The following is a 24,432-nucleotide window of genomic DNA, read 5'->3' on the forward strand; positions in this document are numbered from 1 at the left end:
TCTTTGTTGTCAGCATGCAACTTAAGACGGCTTGGTATGAGGCAGCCTTTCCTTCCCGCGGCAACCCGATTGGCGCCCGCGACTGCCCCAAGACCTCCACCGGCGCAGAGGTGCCCCCGATCGGGGAGGACACGAAGCAAGACCTCGCCGAGACCTCCACCGCCGAGGCCACCGGCGAGCACGTCCCCGGTCAGGATCCCACTGTTGAGGCTGGAACGACAGAAGAGGGGGCTGCTGCTGCTGCTGTTCCTGCTGAAGCTGCTGCGGAGGAGGGTGAGCAGGAGGAGACGAAGAGCAAGAAGAAGCATTGAGTTTTGTGGGAGGGGGCGGCGTTGGCAGGGGGGTTTGCAGGGGATGTGGAGATAAGGGGTGGTGGGGGATGATGATGATGATGATAGGGGGGGGGGGGGACATTCGTTTAGTTTCTTGCTCCAAGTTTACTTTGCACTTGATTTTGGGGAGGGAACTAACTGAATTGGAGTCACTCGTTCTGAAATCACTGTTTTATGATGAGATGTGGTGATGTTTGTTGTGTCGTAATATATTGTGTGTAAAAGACTTGATGCGGTGAGTGTCTGCTGAAACTTCTGAAAGATGATAATTGCTGATTGGCCGAGTCACGCAACATGCTGGTGTCTTCCACTAAATCTTATGAACTCCAGATTTATATTACAATTCTTACTTCACATCCCTTACAATGACCAATAGCACCAGCTCTGTCTGCCACCCATGTCCTACTTACTTGTCAATATCAAGAGTCAAACAGCACCTCATATATACCATTGAGCTGTAAGGTTGTGAGAAGAAAGCGCGATCATAAAACTGGGGACAGCTGTGATGTTGACGGCTGTGAAAGATGACTGTGAAAGAGATATACAGCTGTGAAAAATGACAGGTGTGAAAAGTGACCGAGGTGAAGAAATAGCTGTGAAAGTTAAACATGAAATAGATTGATGGCTGTGAAAAAGAAGCTGCGAAAAAAGTAACTGTGAAAAAAAGTAGCTGTGAAAATGTGGTCGTGAAAATGGATAGCTGGGAAAATGGATATATGGGAAAATAGATAGCTGGGAAAAGATGTAAGTGTGAAAAGAGTAGGTGTGAAAAAGTAGCCGTGAGGAGTGGTTGTGAAAGAAACAGGTAGCTGTGAAATGATTGCTGTGAAAAAAAACAACCGGGAAAAGTAGCTGTGAAATATAAGGTGTGAAAGAACAATGGCGATGAAGATATACCTGTGAAAAATTAGCCGTGAAAGAATAGCTGTGAAAAGTCCATGTTAAAATGTAGCTGTGAAAATACGGCTGTGAAATTGTAGGTGAGCAAATAAGTATAAAATAGTCGGATACCTTGCTGTGAAAGAGGAGTTGCAGAAAGGTAGTTATAATAGAGATAGCTGTGAAAAGAGATTGTGGGAGAGACAAGTAGCTGTCAAAACAACCTTTGACAACTACTTAAGAGTCAATCGTTGCATGTAGCCATGAAGCATTGAAGATATGAAGACACAGATTTTTTGTGAAATAGCAGTCCTCGTAGACAGCATCAAGATCTCCAAACAACAGCTTGCCTTCAAATATCTCCTTCACTGGTCACAAGATTGGCTTTCGTCTTTCTCTTGATGTATGGGAGCATACGACTCCAACAAAGCACTCACTCACCCAAAACCCACAGAAACAGTCATATCAAGTCCACATTAGTAGTCATTTCATTACCCTCCACCTTCCCTTTCCTATCCTACCTTGTACCCTGTCCTGTTAACCAGCAACCCTCCTTCATTAAATAAACACAAAGAAGCCCCCCCTGCTATATGCCCTATCAAACGCATTCCCACATATCTACCCTTCATACCCCAACTGATATATATCCCATCCCATCCATCACATTACCACACACTTCTTATCCTTTTCCTTTCCCCCTTGCCCTTGACCCTGCCCCCTCTGCCAAGTAACATTATTCCCCTCAACATTCGTCCACGCAACCGTACTCATCGCATCCATCTCTTGCTTCTTCTTCCCCCTCCCCCTTCTACTCTTACTCCTAACCGTCATCCCACTCCACCCCCTCTTCTTCGCATCAGCAATGTTCTTGGCCGCCGACCTCTCTGCTCTACTCGGCTTCCTATTCAGACTCGGCACCCTCCTCGCAAACCCACTCAACCCCCCACCACTCGACGACCCCGGCACAGGGGGCGGATGATTCAAAAACTGATGATGATGTTGCTGCTGCTGCTGTTGCCCGTTATCTGACAAACTGAAAATAGTATCCAACCTCTCCGGCACCTGCCGTGGCATAAGTATGGACGACTGCGTGACAGGCCTAGGATGCCTCGGCACCGGCGCCAAAATCGGCGTCTCCGCCCTTTGTTGAGTTGACGAAAACGACCCAGGCGCATCAAATGCCCCCTGAACCCCCTTGGGCGTCGAAATAATAAGCGGCATGTCTTCTGAAGGCTGCTGCTGAACCAAAGGCCCCGAGGTAACAATATCCGACGGCCTCCTCGGCTGGGGCTCATGAATCGTAGCGCGGGAGTGACACGATCGATGATACGGCGGTGAACCGCCACCGCCTCCTCCCTGCAAGGGGAAAGAATAATGTTGCTGCTGTGATACAGGTCGTTGGTACGAGGTCCTCCTCCACGGCTGCTGAGGTTGCGGCAGATGCTCATCCATAGTCATGGCAGGGTGGGCAGAATGTGGGCCTGCCACCGCCACGGGAGCACGCGGTGGCAGCTGAAAGTGGCCAGAGAACCGATGGTTACCGTTCCCAAGATTCGAGATCTGATCGGGCCGGGGCAGAGGCGGGAACGACCGAGACATAGTACCGTCGGTCCCGTTGCCAGGAACAGGAGCCGAGTACGGGTAGCCGTCGGATACCGCAGTCGTGTTAATTGGTACTGGCTGCGTTGGCCAGGTCCTCGAGACGGACAAGCGTCTCACAGCTGGGGGTTCCTCCGACGCGACTACTGGTCGGTGACTCGGTGGCACCAACGAATTGGTGACCGACGAGGACGACGCCATAGTCGTCTCACTAGCCCCTGGAAGGCCCGTTTCTGGAGAAACACGAGCAGCTTGGCCGGCAAAGGGGCTGGGACCGGAACCGGCAAAGTCCCCTTGACTGGCCGTGGGAGGTGACACAAACAACATGCTGGCTCGAACGGGTGGCGACGGATCGTTCTCTGCCGGGCTGCCACTAGGTTCTCGGGATACATGTTGCCTTACCGGTGCCAGAGCAGGCGAGTCTGGCGGTGAAACATCATAGATGTTGTCACCATCTAGGAAGCGTGAGCTGCTGGAACCTGGCCGCACAACGGGATTTTGCACCGAAAGCGACCCCGAGCTGCTGTTTCGTTCGTGAGAGGCCATGATTCGAGGAGGCGGCGGCAGTGGTGAGCCCATAATGCCTGCCGGGAGAGCCGGTACCGGCGGGATTATATCGAGCGATGGAAGTGGTGGGACAGGGGGAACGGGCGGGTTTGGCGAAGAATGACGATTATTGGTAGTGGTGGTGACAGTCTGGCTGCGACGGGGCTGGAACATAGAGGCTGACGACATGCGTGCAGCTTGCCTGTCTGCTGTGCCGACCTGTAGCTTGCCGTCATGGGTCTGAACACCGGCACCGGCAGCCAAAACGGCCGTGTGTCGAAGGAAAGCTGGGAGGTCGCCGGGGTCTTCTTTCTGGTACGGTGGTGGTGGAGGAACCCAGTTGTCCGCATCACTCTCATGGGGATGCTCAGCTCGACCATCAGCTCTGCGATATTCGACCGGTCCTGCGGCTGCTTGTTGTGGCTGCAACCGGCGGTTGTTGGCAGCGGCGGTAGCCGCACGGCGAAGAGTTGTCCCTGAGCGCGGATCTCCTTGGGAATAGGGCGCATCGAGTGCCTCTTGTTCTTCGAGCATAGATTCTGTCTCTCCGCCTTCATCGACTGTCGACGGTGGACCATTGCGGCGAGGTGGGACGGTACCTACTCGACGAGGAACCAAGGGGTCATCCTCATCTTCCTTTTGTGTTGAAGAGGAGGGCTGGGTAGGCAACGGTGGTGGGCGAGGAGCAGCAGTTGTTGCACTGCGCATGACAGTAGACACAGCCCTGCTGCCCCTTTTCTGAGCGACAGTCCTCCGACGAACGATGGCCACTTCGGTCTCCATATCACGATGCTCTTCCTCCAGCACTTCGGGCTCCCTCGTTCCTACGTCGATGGTAAACTCCTTGATAACCCCGTTGGTTACGCTGTAGTCGAAGTCGAGAAGAGTGATCCGGCCGCCATCTACAAAATCGATGCCCTCCTCGTCCGCGACAGAGATATTAGGCGTGACGCCACGGGCAGTGATTACCAACCGCTCTTTTATGCACGAGTCTGCAAAATCGGCCACGAACTTGACAGTGCTTACACCTTCGAGCTCAGCAATCTTGTATCCTCCCACAAACGTGTTGCGCAGTTTGTCGCATAGAATCTGCCATTGGGGCACCCGAGCCTCATTCTCCTGAACTCGTGAAGCTGCCCGCATCGATGGACCGCTATTTCGTCGTAGAAGCCCACCATTGCCCGAGTTGTTCTCCGCAGCCGCACTGGTGGTATCCGGCACGGCGTCAAGGTCCTCAGGAACACCATACAGCCAGATATCCTTCCCCTGAAAGCCTGCCGAAACCAGCTCTCCATAATAAGAGGCAGCCGGGAGTGTACATGGAATGAGCCTGGTCTGCGATTCGGTATTGGGAACTGGCCCTGTGAAATAGGTTGTGCCGTTCCTCAGATCGTCAATACGCACGGCCCGGAAGGTCTCGAAGCTACGGTCGTAGGTAAAAGTCCATGCTGCTTCCTCGTATTTCCCATTCTGTAACAAGACGGCGTGACTGCAATCCCGACTGGTGTTGGGAAACAAGATCGATGTCGTCCACAAAGCGCTGATATCATCGGACTCCATATGGCTTCCGGGGTCGTAGTAAGGTGCTGTCAGTATCACGGTATTCGGTTGGGATGAGTGAACTGTCGTCCCAAGAATTTGAGTTCCGTCAAACGAAAAGGTCAAAGCATCGACGCCATCACACTTGACAGCTCTCCGATCGGTGGCCATGGCGGTCTGGTTCAGCGAAGAGACCTCGATTCCACCTTCGTAAGCGGCCGCTAGTACTGACCCGCATGGTGACAAGGCGATGGCGCGTGGGCTGTGGTCTAAAATCATGGAGTGCGTTCGCTTTGGTGGTGACTGCGTTAGGTCGTAGATGTCCACTTGCATTTCCGTCAATAGCACCGCGAGCATTGTCCCCTGATCATTGATACATGTCGCCGCTGGCCGCCTCAGAATCTTGAATTCTCTTGTTACCGCAATCTCGGCGCCTCTGACATCAACAACATGTATTCTGGAAGAGTTATAAGCCAAGATGTGATGGCCTTTTGGTGAGGCACTGAATTGGATGCCCTCGCCTCCGGGGCAGGACGATGAGCTGATGGAGTTGGAGATGACCTTGATGACGGTCTCATTGGGGCGCAAGTACGCCTCGAAGAGGTTGCGCTTCACCTCTTTTGCAAACTGTCGTTTGAGTTTTGGCAGGTCATCTTCGCTATCGACCTTGACTGGGCCACTGTGGCTCATGGCATACGAGGGACAGTTCGACAAGTGATGGGCATAGAGATGCGCCTGCTGGGCTACGCTTCTCCATTTCGAGTTGAGCAGAGCCAGCGACGCGAATCCATTCGGATCAGTCTCCTGCAGAATTCTAGCACGGTCATGTTAGACGCTACAAACACACGCAAAGGCGGACTGGGCATAGGGGGCGATTTCACGAAGTAGGAAAAGACTAAACACACTGTTGGATAATCTCGTCGGGTAGGCGTTCAAAGGCGGACGGTTCGTCATCCTCGTCGTCGATGATGGCGTCGGTAATAATGATGGGCTTCTTCTCTATCGAAAGCCGGCGGCCATCGCCCGTGTCCCCCGAGTCGTCGATCTCCATGGTGAGGCAAGGCTGATGATGGGTAGGAATTCAACAGCCGATTGTTAGGGAAAAGTGATCATGGTCTGTCGATGTGGCTCGCCATCAGGCTGTTTCTGATGATTGTTTTTTTTTTAATTTCCTGGGCTGCTTGTCTCTCTGGCCTGGACTATTCTTGTCGTCGTACAGAGCGGCAGGAGAAAGGGGGGCGAGCGAGTCTGGCGCTTGCTTGTCTTCTCGGCGGTAGGTCTCCCGTATGTAAAGGGAATATGGGTAAGAAGGTTGCGCGGCCCAGCACCGAATTGGTGCAAACAGAGGGGAGGGCTAAGGGTATTTTTTTTGGGGCGGAGTGTTGGCAGCATCAGCGAGCAGCAGGCACGGCAAGTGACAGAGTGCAAGTTGCTTGTACAGAGTAAAGAATCGGCGGGAGCACTTTGCAGTTGGCCTGCATGAGGTACGCCAAGGCTTTGTAAGCCACCCTGGACGCCAATGCTTCGCTTGCTTGCTGATGGGATTCTAGCGTTCTGTCTAGGGAATCTCTACTCCGTAGATCACTTTGATAGATTGATGACAGAGTGAAGCATAAAAAGATCGGATGGTTGCTGCTGATGATTGTCTGAACACTCTCTGTACACCGCTCGGTTGGCCCCCCGGAGGCATGGAGAGGCATGGCAGGAGGCATCTATCTTCCAAGGGAACAAGTGAGTGCGACATGCGACGGCTGGAACGGCCCCTCCACGTTCTCTCCCAAAAATGGTATTCAGGGTCCGTCTTTCTGCTCCGAGAATAAAGCCAAGTGGCGGGCGGCTCAGGGCAAGGAACCGCCGTCTTTCAAGCTTCTTTGCAGACTGGACAGTGTCTTCAAAGAAGAATATCACCAATCTCGCAATCTGACCCCGAAGCTGGGTTCAGATGTCACCGATGGACTGGGCCCCTCTTGTCAAAAATAGCATCAGCACAAGGGATAGCGCTGTGGCTGGCCCCATGTAAAGGAGGGGCACAGTCAGCAAACAATTTCCATGCTCCAACAGCAGCAAGGGGCGAATGCGAACATGTGTTTGAGAAGGCCAAAGAGGGTCGCGTATCGCTCTGGATTCAGAGATATGTTGGCGATGATTCTCTGCCTCCCGCCTCTCTGCCCCTCCAATGCCCTCCCAGCGCTTGGTGTTGAGGTAGTCCGAGGAGAAGGAGCCGAATGCTACCGTGAATGCGGAGGCCTACCGCTTACGAGGTACCTTACCCAGCAACAAGACCCATTCAATAATTCCCTAATTCCCGTTTAAACTGCTGCCTGGTTGAGAGAGTCCACTGCTAGTCTGCTTCTTGTCAGCTGAGAGTTCGGTCGATCCAGAACATGTCGACCTTGAATATCTAAAAAGTTAATATTGCTGTAGGATGTGACCGATAAGGAAGGTGCTTCAGGCTGCAGGACAGACATTGTCTGATTTGCTGTGAAAGAGCAAGATGGAGGGGGAGAAAGGCTGTGTCTGTCGTTGTGTGAAGTTGGTTGAGATAAGCCACTCGCTCGCTGTGTCTTGGGCTGAAACCACGCTACGGGAACTCGGACCATTTGCCAAGAGATCCGCTGCCAAGCAGATGATCTGCAACTTGTCAGCGGGCCTGGGCGGGGATCGGACTTTATCTGATTTTGGCCTGAGGAACAGGGCGTGCATGACCGACAAATCAATTAATCGACACCACGTGCTGTCGCGGCGCGTCGCATCTTGACGCGCTTCTTAGCTCCTCTGCTGGGCAGGGGACCCTTTTTCGCACCTCTGCGTTTGTTTCTTGGGCAACTGAATCTATTCACGTCGACTGAGCGGATCAATTGTACCAGAAACTCGACGAAAATACAGCTCATTATGGCCCGCCAATCAGCCAGACAAGCTTCCCAAGCCAAGCCAACCGCAGAAGCCATCGGCAGGGTCGAAAAGAAAGTCGTCGAAACCAAAGTCTCAAAGGCAAAGTCGGCCGCCTCCGTTGTCGAGTCCAAGGTGGAAGTAAACAAAAGAGCCACAACCAAGCGCAAAGTCGACTACAATGAAGACAAGGAAGACGAGAGCGTCAAGTCTGACGTCAATGGCATCAATGACATCAAGGAAGAAGAAGACGACGAACCCTCCACCAAGCCAGCCCCCAAGAAGCGCAAAACAACCACCACCTCCTCCAAAAAGACAGACGACAGTATGCCTCTCGCCGCCCGCACCCCCCTCAACACCCTCAAACTAGCCATGAAGATTGGCGCCCACGTCTCCGCCGCCGGGGGGGTTCAAAACTCCATCACCAACGCCTCCAGCATCGGCGCCAACGCCTTCGCCATCTTCCTCAAACCTCACCGAACCTGGAAATACCCCCCCTTCTCTCCAGAAACCCCCTCCCTCTTTTCCTCCCTCCTAAAAACAAACACCTACACCCCCGACATCATCCTCCCCCACGCCAGTTACCTCATCAACCTCGCCCAACCCGACAAGGAAAAATCCACCCAAGCCTACTCCTCCTTCCTCGACGACCTGAAGCGATGCGACGCCCTGGGCATAACCCTCTACAACTTCCACCCGGGATCAACCGGCGGCCTCCCCATGTCCGAAGCCTGCGCCCGGATAGCCTCCCACCTCAACACCGCCCACAAAGCCACCAAATCCGTCATCACCGTCCTAGAGAACATGTGCGGAAGCGGTAACATCATCGGCTCCTCCTTCTCCGACCTCGCCACAATCATATCCCTCGTCGAAGACAAGTCCCGCGTCGGCGTCTGCGTCGATACATGCCACGCCTTTGCCGCCGGCTACGACATCCGCTCGCCGGAAGCCTACGCCAAAACAATGAGGGAATTCGACGAGGTCGTCGGGCTAAAGTACTTGAAAGCCTTCCATCTAAACGATAGCAAAGCCCCCTTTTCATCACACCGGGACCTTCACGAGAATATCGGACAGGGATTTCTCGGGTTGAGAGCGTTCCACAACGTGGTCAATGATGAGCGGTTACAGAACATCCCTATGGTGCTCGAGACACCTATTGAAGTCAAGGGGCCGGACGGCAAAAAGACAGAAGACAAGAAGATCTGGGCGGATGAGATCAAGCTGCTCGAGTCGTTGATAGGGATGGATGCCGAGTCAAAGGAATTTAAAGATTTGGAGGTGGAGCTTCAGAAGAAGGGCGCGGCAGAGAGGAAGAGGATTCAGGAGCAGGTGGACAAGAAGGCTGACAAGGATGCCAAGAAGGCGGCGCCGAAAGGGAAAAAAGGGGCCGCTGCTGCTGCGAAGAAAAAGAAGAAGACCGAGGAGGAGGCATGTGATTCTTGTGGTGAGGAGAGCGAATAGAGGGGCCGGATAAAGTGTATAAAAAGTGTGTAAACTGAATATCTACCAAGAGGCATAAAAAAAACAAAAAAAAGGAGGGGGGGGGGTTCTCTGCCTCGACTGTGCATGTCTATCATGTACAACTGTATAACCACAAAGGTCAAACTTAAACCCTAATAGCAAGAAAACAATACTCTCTCACACCCACAACAAAAGAAACCCAACCGGTTGATGTGTTTCCTTCAACACACCATCTCTACCTCCGTCCCCTAGCCCAACCCTCCACCCTCCCCAACCCCCCTCTAATTCCCAACCCCCGCTCCCCATTCTGCTCCAACCAACCCTCCATCCTCTCCCTATACCCCCTCAACCCCCTAACAAGCGGCATCCGTCCCCCCTCCTCCCCCCCGACAAAATTCCCCGGATTCAACAACATCTCGAACAACCCCCCCCAAATCTCCGTCTGCCAATACCTCTTCAAGTTCTCCCTAATCCTATACCTCTTCCCCAATCCATTCCCATCCCTCACCCCAACCGTCTCGATATACTTCCCAAACAACAAACAATGCACTATCCCCGCCACCCCAAAATACTCAATCTGCCACGTCCACAACCTCCCCTCCCTCACCTCGTTACAGTCCTGACTCGTCGTCTTCCAATCAGCCACAAACTGAACATCATCCCTAAAATTCCTCATGTCGATCCCGCGCCCAAAATCAATCAACGTAATTCCCCGCGAGGCCCAACCCCCGTCACCCGAGGGTTGATACTTCGTCGACAGCGGTGTCTCATCACCGGGAAGGCGCAAGAGGCAGTTGTCTGCTTTCAAGTCACCATGCATGATCCCCTTGGCGTGAAGAGCCTCCACTGTGCGTAAGAGCTCAATAGTAAAAAACATGGCCAGCTGCTCGTCCATCACGCCCGAGGCTTCCCCGCGGAAGAGGTTGACCACATCCAGCAGCGTCCCGAAGGGGTGATACGGCAGGAATAAAAAGCATTCATCCTGGTAAAGGTGAAACTCCAACGCTGGAGACAACGAAGCCGTTGCCCTGTCGTGCGGACCAAGACGGTTGTGCGCCAGACGCATCATGTAAAACTCCCAAGGAGTAGGCGGGGACTCCATCTTGAGTGCCTCCTGCGGGTAACGCTTATGATGGGCAGAGGCAAAACGCCCCTTGCCCATGATGGCGTTTTCGTTGTTTTCGTCATCGTCGTCGTCGGCGTCGGAATTATTCACCGAAGGGTGGGAGTTGTTGACGAGATACACCGGGGGCAAAGGCTCCGGCGCCGAGTTCACGGCGGATGGCGTATTCCCTTTCTGTGCCGGGAAAGCGGAGGGTGACAGACGACCCAAGGTTGGAAGACTTGTCGCCTGTGCTGGAGCGGTTGCCGCCTTTGCCGATTGCTTTGCAGTACTTTCTTATCTCGGCACTGCGGTCAGACTTCTCGCTGCGGTGGTCGTAAAAGCCATCGTACGAAGTCAAGGGAGGCTGGATGTTCGATAAAATCTCGCCTCGGACAGCGGTGTCGACAGGATTGCACTGGGCATCCTTGATAATAGGCCCCTTGTTGTGGATAACGAGCGTCTTGGTTGCCTTGGGCGTCAGCACCTTGGTGGCAAGGGGCTTCGACGCCAACGCAGGTCTGGCCTTGGGAAGCAGCGGCTGAGGCACCTTGCCCTTGGGAAAGGCATTCTCATCCTCAAACACACCCCGAGCCGGACTGCTGAGCGGTGTCAGATCTTCCCCTTCCTCCTCATCCTCTTCGGCAATCATGTTCTTGTTGATCTGCCTCGACGGGGTCTTGCTGTGTAGCTCGTACCGACCCATATCAGCCGTGACATCAAGCGACATTTCCGTTCGTTCCGTGATGGGAGTCATGAATGGAAGACGGTTGTTAGCCGCCTCCACAGGATCCCTCCACGGTCGTCGTGTCGGCACATAGTCTTCAGGGGGTATAGGAACAAACATGGTCCTCGTTCTAGGAGGCTCATCCGGATGATCGTCCTCTTCCCCATCATGAACATCGATCAAATCGTCCGACTGGTCTTGATGCTGCTTGTGTGATGATTCCGACCACACACTGGCATTTTCATCACCATCACCATCGACATCATCCTCTTCTTCATCCTCCTCATCCTCATCGACATCACTGGTTGAAATACGCCTGGTGCCATCACCCATGGTATAATCATCCGACTCATACCCCCTTTCGTCATCACTACCACCAAGAGGCTTTACCGGCTTGACTTCCGCATTGAAAATGTCGTAGATATCGTCCGTGGCCGCCTTGGTGTGCAGAGTCATAGTCGGCTCACCGACAGACTGCCTCTTCTTCTTCTTCAGCTTCTTCGGGCCCGAAGGAGAGTCAAAATTCGTTTGAACTGCTTCACCGTCAGCAAATTACCCCCTTACCAACAATCCCCAAAAATAAACTCACTGGTTTGCGTCTCATTCAATTCCTGCTTCTTCTTTCTCCTCATCGTCTTCTCCCCCTTCGGATAAATCGGCGCCCCATTCTCATCCAACCTAATCACATCCGCATGAATCGCCATCTTCTGCGGCTTTCCTCCCACATTCCCAGCCCCCGGGAAGCTATTCTCATCATTCATAAACAGCGTCGACTCATGCTGCTGCTCATCCTCCCACTCAACATCCAGCCACCCCCTATTAGCCGCCCAAATCTCCTCAAAACTCTTCTCCGTCCCCGGCTCATCAGGCGTCGGATACACAGCCCTCAAGTCCACATAAATCCTCTCCCTCTTCCCACTCGCCGGATTCACAGTAACCTGAACCTTGGTATAGTCAATTCGAATGTGCGATTGTGATATCTGCTTGTCCATAGACTGAAGTACATAGAAACGCCAGCAACAAACGGCCCACAAATTAGTCCTAAATTGATCAACACTTTTGCTTATGTTGGAAAGTTACGGGGCAGGACCTACCGGATCTCTGAACACCGCCATCTTGGCCCCAGCACTAGGCGGTTTCTTTCCTCCCGCCTTCAACGTCTCCCCAGCCCACGGCTTCGGCGCCATGGTGTTCTCCTTTTTTCTTTCGGCCATCGACCCAATCGAGTCCCACCCCTTCGACTCCGGTCCACGAGAGGACATGGCCGACGGTTCCGGCGCAGCATCCGCATCCGAGAAAATCGCCAGCTTCGACTTCGCCGGCCTTGCTCCCCCACCCCCAACACCACTCGTCTGCCTCGGCGCCTGAGGATCCCTCACCACCGGCTCGGCAGCCCCAAAAGGATCAGCCCTCACCCCAAGCACCTTTCTCTGCGCCGGAATCGCCGGACTACTCGGCCCATCGCCCTCCTCTTGCGCCGCCCGCCGTTGTTCAAACTCCCCAAACTTCCTCAACAACCTCGCCGCAGGCGTAGCCTCCCTCTCAATCCCCAACTTGTAAACCTCCTCCGCCTGCGCCCACCGTCCCACACTCTCCAACCACCCAGCATACTCCTCATAAAACAACGCCAACCCTTCCCCAATCCCCTTGCTCGACAAAAAAACATATCCTTCCCGTTTATTATCCATAAACCACCCCACATACCACAACCACAACCTCAGATACCTCCCATCCTGCTTATACCTTTTGTCATTGACCAACCCCCGTGTCGCACGCTCCAGCACCCCTAGCAGCCCCGACTCTTTGGTGTTTTGCGCCGAGGGGTAGGCTTCCAGAGTCCACTTTACGTACCGGTCCCAAATGTCGAGGGGGTCGTCGGACTCGTCAATGTTTTGAATCTCTTGCTCAAAAGAGGCTTTTATTCTGGAGTTTTCACCTTTGAGGTCGTCGAGGTTGGAATGGGGGGAGGAGGAGGGGTTGCCCCGGGGGGAGAAGAGCTGGGCGAGTTTTTTGGCGGAGCGGCCGGAGGGGAGGGATTGGATGTTTTCTTTGTGGCCTTCGATCAAGTCAAAATTGACCGAATCATCGTTGTCGGGCATTGTTGTTTGTGGTGGCCGAGACCTCGGCGGGGGATGTTGGTGTTGTTGGTAAAGTCGGACGTCAAGAAGGATGGAAAAAAAACAAAAAACAAAGATGGGGTATGGCAGGAAAAGAAGTGAGTCAACTGTTGCAAGATGCACTGCAAGGCGTGTCGTGCCCGGCGGAAAAAGGACAGCGCGTTGGTGAAATTTAGGAGGGGTTGATGTCAGGTCGAGTCGAGGGTTGGTCGCGACCCAATCTGGACCCCGCTAATAAGACCCCCGCTGGCTGCTGCTGGGTTTCAAGTGTACAAAATATTTTGGGAGATGGGGGTTGTTGTAGCAACCGAATCGACAGGTGGTGCACAGTTGTCGGCCAACATGCTGCGTGCGAGCAGGGTTAGGGTTGACCATGCTCAACTACCTGATGGGCAACCACACCTATGAGTGAGCAACCCAAGGGGGACAAGCCCAGTTATGGTGCTCTATGCGCTTCCAGCAAGAGTGTCATGATATGTCCAAAACTCCATTAAGTGTGGTTTTGCCTGGAGGTCGAAGCCAACCTATACCTACCTGGTACCTACCTACCCGCCCAGCTGTGCAACATGAGCGCGCGGCATTGGCAAGGAGGAGGCCGCGCCCCCCCCCTTTCCAATGAGGGATGAAAGCCTCATAACCTTCTCACAAAGACACAAGAGCCCTTCATTTGTCCCCCAAAGCCGTAGCCAGTAATTCCCCATGGAAGCCCTCGCCGCAATATCCCTAACAGGCAACATCCTCCAATTCACCCAATTCATCTCCAGCCTCGTCACAACCGCGGGGGAGCTCTACCAAACCCCAGATGGCTTCTCGTCCTCCGATGCCACAGCCGACATTGAGACAACCCACCGTCGCCTTCTCAACTTTAGCGCCCTCTTGCAACAGAACCAGATAGCGACACCCCAACAATCAGCAATTGGCGTCAACGATGCAAACGCCTTGGCGAATGACCTCGCAAAGGAGTGCAAAGGCATCTGTGATGAGCTCTTGGAGATGACAGGAAAGTTGAGACTCAAGGAAAAGGGAAGTCGGAGGTTAAACAGTTATGTCGCTGCCTTCAAAATGATCTGGAACCGGGAGAGGATAGAGGGGATTTGGAAGAGGCTGAATAGGTTTCAAGACATTGTTTCTATGCACTTTCTGCCGGTAATCAGGCAAGTAGAGCGGGCATTTTTTGGCAAATCGGATTGTGCTAATTATAGGGATGGGTGTCTAGTGCACAACAATCGAGTCTTCTGGATACGGTCGAAACTCTCAGACAAGAAAGCAATAGTATGAAAATTGACCAGACCAAGAAACTCGACTCTATCACCAAAACTCTATCCGAGGTAACTTCAGTAAACAAGAACCTCGGCGCGGAACTGTTGAAGCTTTTCCACGGCTCAAGACAGAAACTCTTGGCCCCGGCTTCACTAGAGAGATTGTCATGGGGAATCAAGAAGCTTGATCTGACCAAAAACGACATCGCAGCCCTCGCAAAGGAGCAGGCTGTTCTCAAAAGCCTGAACTTCTCCTCCCGAGCGGTACGCCACGATAACATCCCTCTAGCTTACGAAAAACATGTTTCGCTGGATGTTGGAACCGCCACCACCGGACATTGATGTCGATGACGACCCTGCCAAACACCGCTTCTTCAACTGGCTCAAAACCGGGGACGGCATCTTCTGGGTCTCCGGCAAAGCCGGTTCGGGCAAGTCAACCCTGATGAAGTTCCCCGCCGACCACGAAACAACCCAAACCATGCTCGAAGAATGGGCCAAACCATTCAAGCTCCTGACCGCAAGGCACTACTTCTGGGCAGCCGGCACGCACATGCAAAAATCCCACGAGGGTCTCTTCAAAACCCTCCTCTACGAAATCTTCTGCGCCTGTCCCAGCCTCATCCCTGCCGCTTGTCCCCTTCGCTGGAGGCAGACCTGTCCCGAACGGACCGAGCAGCAGAGCACCGAGTGGACAACCCGTGAACTTTCCGAAGCCCTGCACCATCTCGGGCGGAATCAAGACCTCCACATCCGGCACTGTTTCTTCATCGACGGCGTCGATGAGTTTGACGGTGATCACCTCATGCTCTGCGAGATTCTTTCCAACCTCAGCCAGTCCCCCAACAGCAAGCTCTGTCTCTCCAGCCGGCCATGGAACGTCTTCATCGATGCCTTTGGCAATAACATTGCGCGCAAGATCAGCATCGAGGATCTCACGCGCGAGGATATTCTGCGCTATGCAGAGAGGCGGCTCACAGGACACCCCAGGTGGAATCTTCTCCATTTCTCACCGCAGGACAAAACCGCCATTATCGATTCGATCACCGACAAGGCCCAGGGTGTTTTCATCTGGGTGTTCCTCGTAACAAGATCAATACGAGACGGTCTAACCAACCTCGACACAATGCTCGATCTCCAGCATCGACTCGAAAGCCTCCCCACCGACCTCGAGCGCTTCTTCAAACACATGCTCAACCTCATCGACAGCATCTACCACCAAAAAATGGCGAGCTTCCTCAGCATATCCGCCCATGCCAAGCAGCCGCTCTACTACCTAACTTTCAGCATGCAAGAGCGCGAAAGCGAAGTCGAGGACTACGCCCTCAAGATGGCAATCTCCCCAACCTCCCCGCCCGAAGAAGAGCAGCTATACGATCGGTGCCGACGCCGTGTCAATGCCATCTGCGGGGGGTTGCTAGATGTAAAGGGCACCTCAGTCGAGTTCCTCCACCGAACAGTCCGCCACTTTTTGCTCACTCGGGAAATGAACGACTACCTCAGTTCGAAAACGAAACCAGGGCTTTCCACTCCTCTCTCAACTCTGCGGGCTTACACAGCCTGCTTGAAATGCAGTGCACCACCCACATCGTCTGACTTTGCCTCCTTGTTACGAACGCGTCTCCTCAAGGAAGGTCTCTCGTATGCGCACGAGGCGTTGGAGGACGCGGAAGAGACAGCAGTCGAGCTGCTCGATGATATCGAGAATCTCTTCGCCGCGCCATTAGAAGACGGTGAAGATGCCATGGAGTGGAACCTGCTCGAACCGGCCGAGTTCAACGGCGATACCACCATCGGAGACGTTGTTGCGTCGGGAAACGAGGCATCCGATTTCCAGTTTCGAAAAGAGGTCCTCCGGACAGGGGCGGCAAAGTATGTCTCGAGGAAACTCAACGACAGTTTGTACTACTTTGACGACTTGAAGGAGTGGCCGCTTTTGCTTGGTCATTGAGGAACAGCAGTGGACCGAAGGTCATCTGCAAGTGATCCAGTGTCTGTTGAAGGCCGGCAAGGATCCGAACGAGGGGTACGGCGGGTGGCAATCGCCTCCGCCTTGGACAAAGTTTATTCAGCGGACCTGCCAGGAGGAATACAAGGACGACTTTTGGAGAGCAATAGAAACGGACTTGTACTTGGCGTTTCTGCATCATGGTGCGGCGAGGAATGCTCGGGTTGAGCTGTTTAGGTTTGCTGAGCCGGCGGTATTGGATGCGATGAGTTGTTTCATCGAGATGTTGTTCGCGCGACATGCGAGACATTCTGATAAAGCCTTGCGGGTATTGGAGGCGTTTCTCGACCTGTCAGCTGGCGTGGATATTTCTGATGAGGTGCTGATCACTTTGTTTGAGGGAGTAGGCAAACTCAGGCCCAGAGCAACGAAGCCAGATCGGCTGAGGTTCTATCGAAAGATCACGGAAATGGTTGTGAATACTGGGGCGTCTTTGGGATGGGAAATGTCCTTTTTACTAGAGAATATACAAAAGGCATTTCCCGGCGTTCTTGGGGTGCCTATTCTTGCTGTGATCGGGGTTAGAGATGATGGACAACCGGTTATCGTCCCTCCTAAGAGGAAGGCCGAAAAGGAAGGGGACTTGTGGGAGAGGACTTTGAAGCGAACCAAGCGGACTATAGAGGAGGGGTTTGGCCTTCAGGAGCCATCATGTGATGGGTTGCTGGACCAGTAGTGACACATAAACTACCACCGATCGCCTCGAGGCAGGTGAGAGAATCAACATGCTCCACAGGCTCAGGGTAAATAATCACCGATCTCCGGTAATAGACTGTAGTCGAGCCTTGGATATGTCTAGCCCTGCAGCCTGCCAAATGTCAGCCCTTTTTGTGGAGTTACATGTCATGGCCGGCAAACCACGGCAATAGGCGAGAACCTTGAGAGGTCATGCCGGCAATGTGGTCCACGATCACCCCGCAACTTTCCGAACGAGGATCCATCCAAGTTTGGACTTTGAAAAAGAATTCACATTGGTATTTCCCTGATTTCTAAGGCTTCGTCACCCTTTTCATAAGTCATCTCAGACATCTTTTGACCCGAGGTAAACCTGTTACCAGCAAATCACCAGACCCCGTCCCTCTGGGTTCCGATTCCCCCCGAGGCATCCCACCGCGTCCACCTTACAAGTTGATGGACTTGCGGAAGTTCTCGCCGGCATACACGGCGTTCTCGCCAAGCTCCTCCTCGATGCGGAGAATCTGGTTAAGCTTGGCCAGGCGCTCCGATCTGCAGGGAGCGCCGGTCTTGATCTCGCCGGAGCGGATACCGACGGCAATGTCGGCGATGGTGACATCCTCGGTCTCACCAGAGCGATGAGAAACCATGACGCCCCAGCCATCGGCATAGGAGTCCTTGGCGGCCTGGATGGACTCGGTAAGGGTACCGATCTGGTTGACCTTGAGGAGAAGGGCGTTGGAAGCCTTGAGCTCAATGGCCTTCTTGATGCGGAGAGGGTTGGTGACGGTTAAGTCGTCAGCAACGATCTGGATGGACTCGCCCTGGGTCTTGTAGAAGTAGCTCCAGGCCTCCCAGTCATCCTCAGCGAAGGGGTCCTCGATGGAGACGATGGGGTACTTCTTGCAAAGGTCGGAGTAGAGGGCAGCCAACTCCTCGTAGGTGAGCCACTTGGAGGGGTCGCTCTCGGGGTTCTTGAAGTCGAGATCGTACTTCTTGGCGTCCTCCTTGTAGAACTCGCTGGAGGCGACATCCATGGCGATCTTGATCTGGCCAGTGTAGCCAGCGGCCTCAATGGCCTCGGTGATGAGCTCGAGGGCCTCCTCGGCGCTCTGGATATCGGGAGCAACACCACCCTCGTCACCGACGTTGCCAGCGGACTGGCCGTACTTCTTCTTGGCGAGGCCCTTGAGCTTCTGGTACACCTCAGCACCCTGGCGCATGGCCTCGGAGAAAGAGGGGGCGGCGGAAGGAACGATCATGAACTCTTGGAAGGCAAGACGGCCACCGGCGTGGGAACTATCGAGGGATGTCAGCACATGTTTGATAGCGCATGATAGCGGCCAGCAGAGCAACTTACCCGCCGTTGAGGACGTTCATGAAGGGAACGGGGAGGACATAGGGCTTCTTGGTGCCGGCAAGGTCGGAGACGTGAGCGTAGAGAGGGACACCCTTCTCGGCAGCACCGGCCTTGGCGACAGCCAAACTGACACCGAGAATGGCGTTGGCACCGAGCTTGGTCTTGTTGGGGGTACCGTCGAGCTTGAGGAGGAACTCGTCGACCTTGCTCTGGTCCTTGACGTCAATCTTCTCCTTGATGAGCGCGGGGCCAATGACCTCGTTGACGTTCTTGACGGCCTGGAGAACACCCTTGCCAGCCCAGTGGGTCTTGTCGCCGTCACGGAGCTCGCAAGCCTCGTGCTGACCTATATTTCACCGTGTCTGTCAGATATGGCTTCTCCTCGACGGGGGTATTTGGGTAAGACGAACCGGTGGAGGCACCAGATGGCACGATGGCGCGGGCGAGGCCAGTCTCCTCGGTCACGACATCGACCTCGACGGTGGGGTTGCCACGAGAGTCGTAGACGTAACGAGCGTGAACCTTGGTGATACCCATTGTGGATGATTTTCTGATGGGAGATGGTCAGTTATCTGTTGGCTATGGGGTCTGCCGGAGTACGGGAGCGGTCAAGGACGGACTTGTGGTAGGTGAAAAGCAAGGCTGGCGGGTGGCGGGAAAGGGTATGTTTGGAGGGAAGGAGGAAAGGTTGAAGAATTGTTGACGTATTGATTGGTATCAAGGTCCCAAAAGTCGCTCAATTGCAAGCTAGGACAGACCAGGTTCGTGGAATATCCCGCAAGACTGGGTGGTTCGTCACCCAACGTGCGAATCCACGGGAGCTGGATGGTGGCAGAGCTCGAGGTGCCACGGCGTGGAGGTGATATGGGACGACAAAACAGGACAGGAGGCCATCGGATGATGCCCTGGACATACGTACCTGAGGTTTGATGGACTAATGAGTGGTGGAAGGTCTCTCGATGTTATAGGACGAGGCTGGGAAGAGTGAAGATGGAAGAGGGAAGAGAATCAAGACGATGCACTCGGGGCTGGAGGTGGAAGCTTTTGGGTGAGCAGAGACGGAGGGAGGGGCAGGTCGTCTGGTGGGGTGATCCCTGGTCGAAGGTAGGTAGCGAGAACCCCCCTCTTGTTAGTGACTGCCAAGGGTTTGCCATATCGGAAGCACCTCGCAGGTCGAAGGCGGGAAAGCTCTCGGTGTGTACCGTCTACATGCTACACCATCCCTGCCCTAATGCCCAGCCGATGTCAATTGCCAACCATGGGGCTGCATGTGGGCGGATCGAGTGGCCGAGAGGACGGTTGTCTCTCGCCCGGTCAGGCCGTCCCCGTTCGGCGCAGGCGACTTCAATTCTATTCTTCTAAGAATCCGTTGTCGGAGCTTCATCCCTGACAGTCCGGTGGGATGGCGTGGGGTGTTGAATTGCAGACAGTCAAACATCCTTTTCACAACAGTCACAGCTGGAGACCCCCACCCAAGCACATGGAGGTCCCGTCGCCTTGCTGCAAAGTTTGCGGCGGCTTTGCACGGGCGAGTTGTCTGCTCGCATCCGCCCCGGCCGATGTCAACCTTTTTTTGATATTGATGGATAAGACGGTTGCCCCTCCATGGCCAGACTGACAACTGGTTGAGCTACCCCGCAGCCCAAGTTTTAAGACGTCAACAAGTGGATCACAGCACTGGCCAGGTCCACCCCAACAGAAGAAGAGCTCAGCTCTTGTCGAGAAGCTTCCAAAGACCCTTGAATCAAGATCGAAGCATTGATATGAAAGCTCTCCCAAGAATGTAGCGATGAGAAGGCTTTGGCACTCTGTCTTGAGCAATTATCCCATGTATGACCTTATCACTTCACTAAGAGGGTTGGGGTGCTGTTCTCGAGTTCTGTCATGATCTTCATTTCTGCGGTCAGCCACGGAACTCCGTACAAGTGTCCCGGAAGGTTACAGAGTCTCATATTGCTGGCGAGCTCCCGTGTGTTGTGCTCCTGAAGAAAAAAAATCGTCCAGCGGGATCCGACCTACAACAAACATCTGGCGGGATCCGTCAACGCCAATTTTCCCAACTATAGCTATTGGCAGACCAGAGGCAAAGATCAACAGATTAAACAAATATCTAGCAGCCATACCTAACAAAAAGTCATCCGGAACATAATAGCTTCACCATTACGTGCTCCCATCTGACCAAGAGTTGAGAGATGAAGTTGCTCCTGACCGCCTGCCTAAAATGGTCTAATAGCTTCTTGCGTGGTCAGTCAGCAGGAAGGGGCGGAAAAGGAGGCCTGTGCTCAGCCAGATTGCCCGCCTTTACAGGCCACCAAGGTGCATCAATTTGGGAGTTTGCAGGAAAGAGCCTTCTGACGAGCACCGCACGTAAGGAAGGTGCGATAGTTGGGCTCATTGTACATAAAATTGTTGCTTTTCGTCTCTCCTTCACTCTCTTCTTTTCCATCATGTTCCGTTCTTGCGTTGCAGCACGGCCAACAGCCAGCCAGGGAGCCCGGAGACATCTAGGACTTGCACCGTTGAGAAGAACAGCGCAGAGTTTTACTTCACGGTATGCAACTGGAAGGTCGCCTCTGACGGGACCCGCTCCCCCTTCTAGGAAGTACTAAGGCCCAAGCGGATTTGCTAAACCACCCCGCAGTCACTCATCATCACCCTCATCAGTCTCAGTCTCACCACGGCGGTCTTACTCTGCCACTTCTATTGCTACTGCCACCCTCACTTCGAAAACAACAACTTCCACTTCTCAACGCCCTCTTTTGACCCAGCGAACAGCTCGCCTAGCAACTCGTCCACCAGTCCGGCACTGCTCATACCGCCGTCACAACATGTGCAGAACTCACGCCCAAGCCGATGTGGCTAGTGGGGTCAATGTGGCAGCTCGTGAGCTGCTCCCCACCAACGTCATCCCACGGCACTATCATGTTACTCTCGAGCCCAACTTCAAGGACTTCACCTTCGACGGCACTGTCGTGATTGACCTCGATGTGGCCGAGGACTCCAAGTCCATTTCCCTTCATACCCTTGAGCTTGACGTGCACAGTGCCACTGTCAGCTCCGAGGGGCAGACTGTCAGGTAGGTTCCATACCCCGCCAACAATGCTCGTTCCGCCCCTGAATGGGCCACCAAAGCTCACAATAAACACAGCTCCTCGCCCAAGATCTCATACAATGAGACCACCCAAGTCACCACGTTTGACTTTGACAATGAAGTCCCCAAAGGCAAGAAGGCCCAGCTTGAGATCAAGTTCACTGGTCAGCTGAACGACAAGATGGCCGGTTTCTACCGTTCGACTTACAAGAAGGAGGACGGCTCCCAGGGTCTTCTTGCCGTCAGCCAGATGGAACCTACCGATGCTCGCCGCTCTTTCCCTTGCTTTGACGAGCCTTCACTCAAGGCCGAGTTCACAGTCACACTCATTGCCGACAAGAACTTGACCTGCCTCAGCAACATGGATGTTTCTGGCGAGACAGAGGTTCAGTCGAAGCAGACCAATGCCGCCAAGAAGGCCGTCACCTTCAACAAGTCACCACTCATGTCCACATACCTTGTGGCTTTTGTTGTTGGTGAGCTGAACTACATCGAGACCAACGAGTTCCGTGTCCCCGTCCGTGTGTATGCTCCCCCTGGCCAAGATATTGAGCATGGTCGCTTCTCACTCAACCTCGCTGCCAAGACTCTCGCGTTCTATGAGAAGGTCTTTGGCATCGAGTTCCCCTTGCCCAAGATGGACCAGATCGCTATCCCCGATTTCGCCCAGGGCGCCATGGAGAACTGGGGTCTGGTGACGTACCGTGTTGTCGATTTGCTGCTGGATGAAAAGGCCAGTGGCGCGGCGACCAAGGAGCGTGTTGCTGAGGTTGTTCAGCACGAGCTGGCTCACCAATGGTTTGGTAACCTTGTCACTATGGATTGGTGGGATGGCTTGTGGCTCAACGAGGGCTTCGCTACCTGGGCCTCGTGGTATTCCTGCAACATCTTCTACCCCGAGTGGAAGGTCTGGGAGACGTATGTTGTCGACAACCTTCAGCGCGCCCTGTCTTTGGACTCCCTCCGCAGCAGTCACCCCATTGAGGTGCCTGTCAAGCGAGCCGACGAGATCAACCAGATCTTCGATGCCATTTCTTACTCCAAGGGCTCTTGCGTCCTGCGCATGATCTCAACCTACCTTGGCGAAGATACCTTCCTGGAGGGTGTCAGACGTTATCTCAAGAAGCACGCCTACGGCAACACCCAGACCGGAGACCTCTGGGCGTCTCTTGCTGAGGCCAGCGGAAAGGGCGTCGAGGATGTTATGCAGGTGTGGACCAAGAACATCGGCTACCCTGTTGTGACCGTCGAGGAGAAGGGCGACAACACCGTCAAGCTGAAGCAGAACCGCTTCCTGCGCACTGGCGACACCAAGCCCGAAGAGGACAAGGTCATCTATCCCGTCTTCTTGGGTCTCCGCACCAAGGATGGTATTGACGAGTCGCAAACTTTGAGCAAGCGTGAGGACACCTTCAAGGTGCCCAACAACGACTTTTTCAAGCTCAACGCCAACCACACCGGTCTGTACCGCACCTCTTACTCCCCTGAGCGTCTCGCCAAGCTTGGCGAGGCTGCCAAGAACGGTCTTCTCAGCGTGGAGGACCGCGCCGGTATGATTGCCGATGCCGGTGCTTTGGCTACCTCTGGCTACCAAAAGACGTCTGGAGTCCTGAATCTCCTCAAGGGATTCGAGACGGAGACCGAGTTCGTTGTCTGGAACGAGATCATTGGTCGTGTTGCCTCAGTTCAGAGTGCCTGGATGTTCGAGGACAAGGCTGTCCGCGACGGCCTGGAGGCTTTCCTGCGCGAACTTGTTAGTGCTAAGGCGCACCAACTTGGCTGGGAATTCTCCGAGAAGGATGGTCATATTGAGCAGCAGTTCAAGGCTATGCTCTTCGGAAGTGCTGGTCTGTCCGGGGACCAGAAGATCATCGATACGGCCAAGGAGATGTTCAAGAAGTACATGGCCGGTGACCGGTCTGCTGTGCACCCCAACATTAGGGGCAGCGTCTTTAGTATGGCGCTGAAGCACGGTGGCAAGGAGGAGGTGCGTTGTTTTGTCCCCTATTGTCTATGATGGATGCTGACTGTGTTGTTAGTACGACGCCGTCCTCGACTTCTACCGCAAGTCTACCAACAGTGATGAGCGCAACACTGCCCTGCGCTGCCTCGGCCGTGCCAAAGATCCCGAGCTGATCAAGAGAACTTTGGATCTCCTGTTCAGCGGTGAGGTCAAGGACCAGGATATCTATATGCCGACTGCTGGTCTGCGTAGCCATCCCGAGGGTATCGAGGCCTTGTATGAGTGGATGACGCAGAACTGGGAGAAGCTTGTCGAGAAGCTCCCTCCTGCGCTGTCTATGCTCGGTACCATGGTGACTATCTTCACGTCTAGCTTCACGAAGAAGGAGCAGCTTGCCAAGGTTGAGCAGTTCTTCGCTGACAAGAGCACCAACGGATTCGACCAGTCTCTTGCGCAGAGCCTGGACGCCATTCGCTCCAAGATCTCCTGGGTCGAGCGCGACCGTGAGGATGTCGCTGCTTGGGTGAAGGAGAACACGAAGAGTTCGTAAATGTCGACACGAGGACTATGAAGAAGATGGTTAGCCTGACGAATGGATGAGGCAGGAATCAAAAGCATTTCAAGTCATCTCTAGACTGGGGCGTTGAGTTAAAGCTGGCTTAAGTCATCATGGTAGACATGTAGACATAGAGTGCTGGCAATGTAAAATACAGAGACAACTACACCAAAATTACAAAACATTTTGACAAACATGGCCTCGTTGACCCCCCCCCCCCTCCCCACTTACCTTGATATTCTGCAGTTCGGAGATATTGAAGAGGTATCATGTAGAGCAGACGATCTGCGCAAGTCGCAGATCTGTAAAGTGCTCAAAGTGGAAGCTGT

General features: G+C 53.9%; 6 protein-coding genes across 6 annotated transcripts; 3 read left to right on the forward strand and 3 right to left on the reverse strand.

The window, feature by feature from the left end:
• Positions 1-1,871: 1,871 nt before the first annotated feature.
• On the reverse strand, positions 1,872-5,849 carry PODANS_1_10480 (uncharacterized protein; the record flags this gene model as incomplete). Its single annotated transcript, XM_001908676.1, has 2 exons — positions 1,872-5,709; positions 5,797-5,849. The coding sequence occupies 2 exons, from the start codon at positions 5,847-5,849 to the stop codon at positions 1,872-1,874; spliced, it is 3,891 nt and encodes a 1,296-aa protein (XP_001908711.1).
• Positions 5,850-7,787: 1,938 nt separating this feature from the next.
• Positions 7,788-9,245, forward strand: PODANS_1_10510 (uncharacterized protein; the record flags this gene model as incomplete). The annotated part of the gene is made up of 1 exon (XM_001908677.1): positions 7,788-9,245. The coding sequence occupies one exon, from the start codon at positions 7,788-7,790 to the stop codon at positions 9,243-9,245; it is 1,458 nt and encodes a 485-aa protein (XP_001908712.1).
• Positions 9,246-9,480: 235 nt separating this feature from the next.
• Positions 9,481-13,422, reverse strand: PODANS_1_10520 (uncharacterized protein; the record flags this gene model as incomplete). The annotated part of the gene is made up of 4 exons (XM_001908678.1): positions 9,481-10,639; positions 10,701-11,552; positions 11,639-12,069; positions 12,184-13,422. Coding segments are annotated over 4 exons (3,681 nt in total), but the record flags the coding sequence as incomplete, so codon positions are not given.
• Positions 13,423-14,751: 1,329 nt separating this feature from the next.
• PODANS_1_10530 (uncharacterized protein) lies at positions 14,752-16,401 on the forward strand (the record flags this gene model as incomplete). Its single annotated transcript, XM_001908679.1, has 1 exon — positions 14,752-16,401. One exon carries the CDS (start codon positions 14,752-14,754, stop codon positions 16,399-16,401), a length of 1,650 nt encoding a protein of 549 aa, XP_001908714.1.
• A 1,178-nt stretch (positions 16,402-17,579) lies between these two features.
• Positions 17,580-19,030, reverse strand: PODANS_1_10540 (uncharacterized protein; the record flags this gene model as incomplete). Its single annotated transcript, XM_001908680.1, has 3 exons — positions 17,580-18,432; positions 18,494-18,839; positions 18,904-19,030. The coding sequence occupies 3 exons, from the start codon at positions 19,028-19,030 to the stop codon at positions 17,580-17,582; spliced, it is 1,326 nt and encodes a 441-aa protein (XP_001908715.1).
• Positions 19,031-21,102: 2,072 nt separating this feature from the next.
• PODANS_1_10550 (uncharacterized protein) lies at positions 21,103-24,097 on the forward strand (the record flags this gene model as incomplete). Its single annotated transcript, XM_001908681.1, has 3 exons — positions 21,103-21,569; positions 21,642-23,571; positions 23,624-24,097. Coding segments are annotated over 3 exons (2,871 nt in total), but the record flags the coding sequence as incomplete, so codon positions are not given.
• Between the last annotated feature and the right edge of the window lie 335 nt (positions 24,098-24,432).

Source organism: Podospora anserina, chromosome 1 (assembly GCF_000226545.1).
Source record: "Podospora anserina S mat+ genomic DNA chromosome 1, supercontig 2".
NCBI lineage: Eukaryota > Fungi > Ascomycota > Sordariomycetes > Sordariales > Podosporaceae > Podospora > Podospora anserina.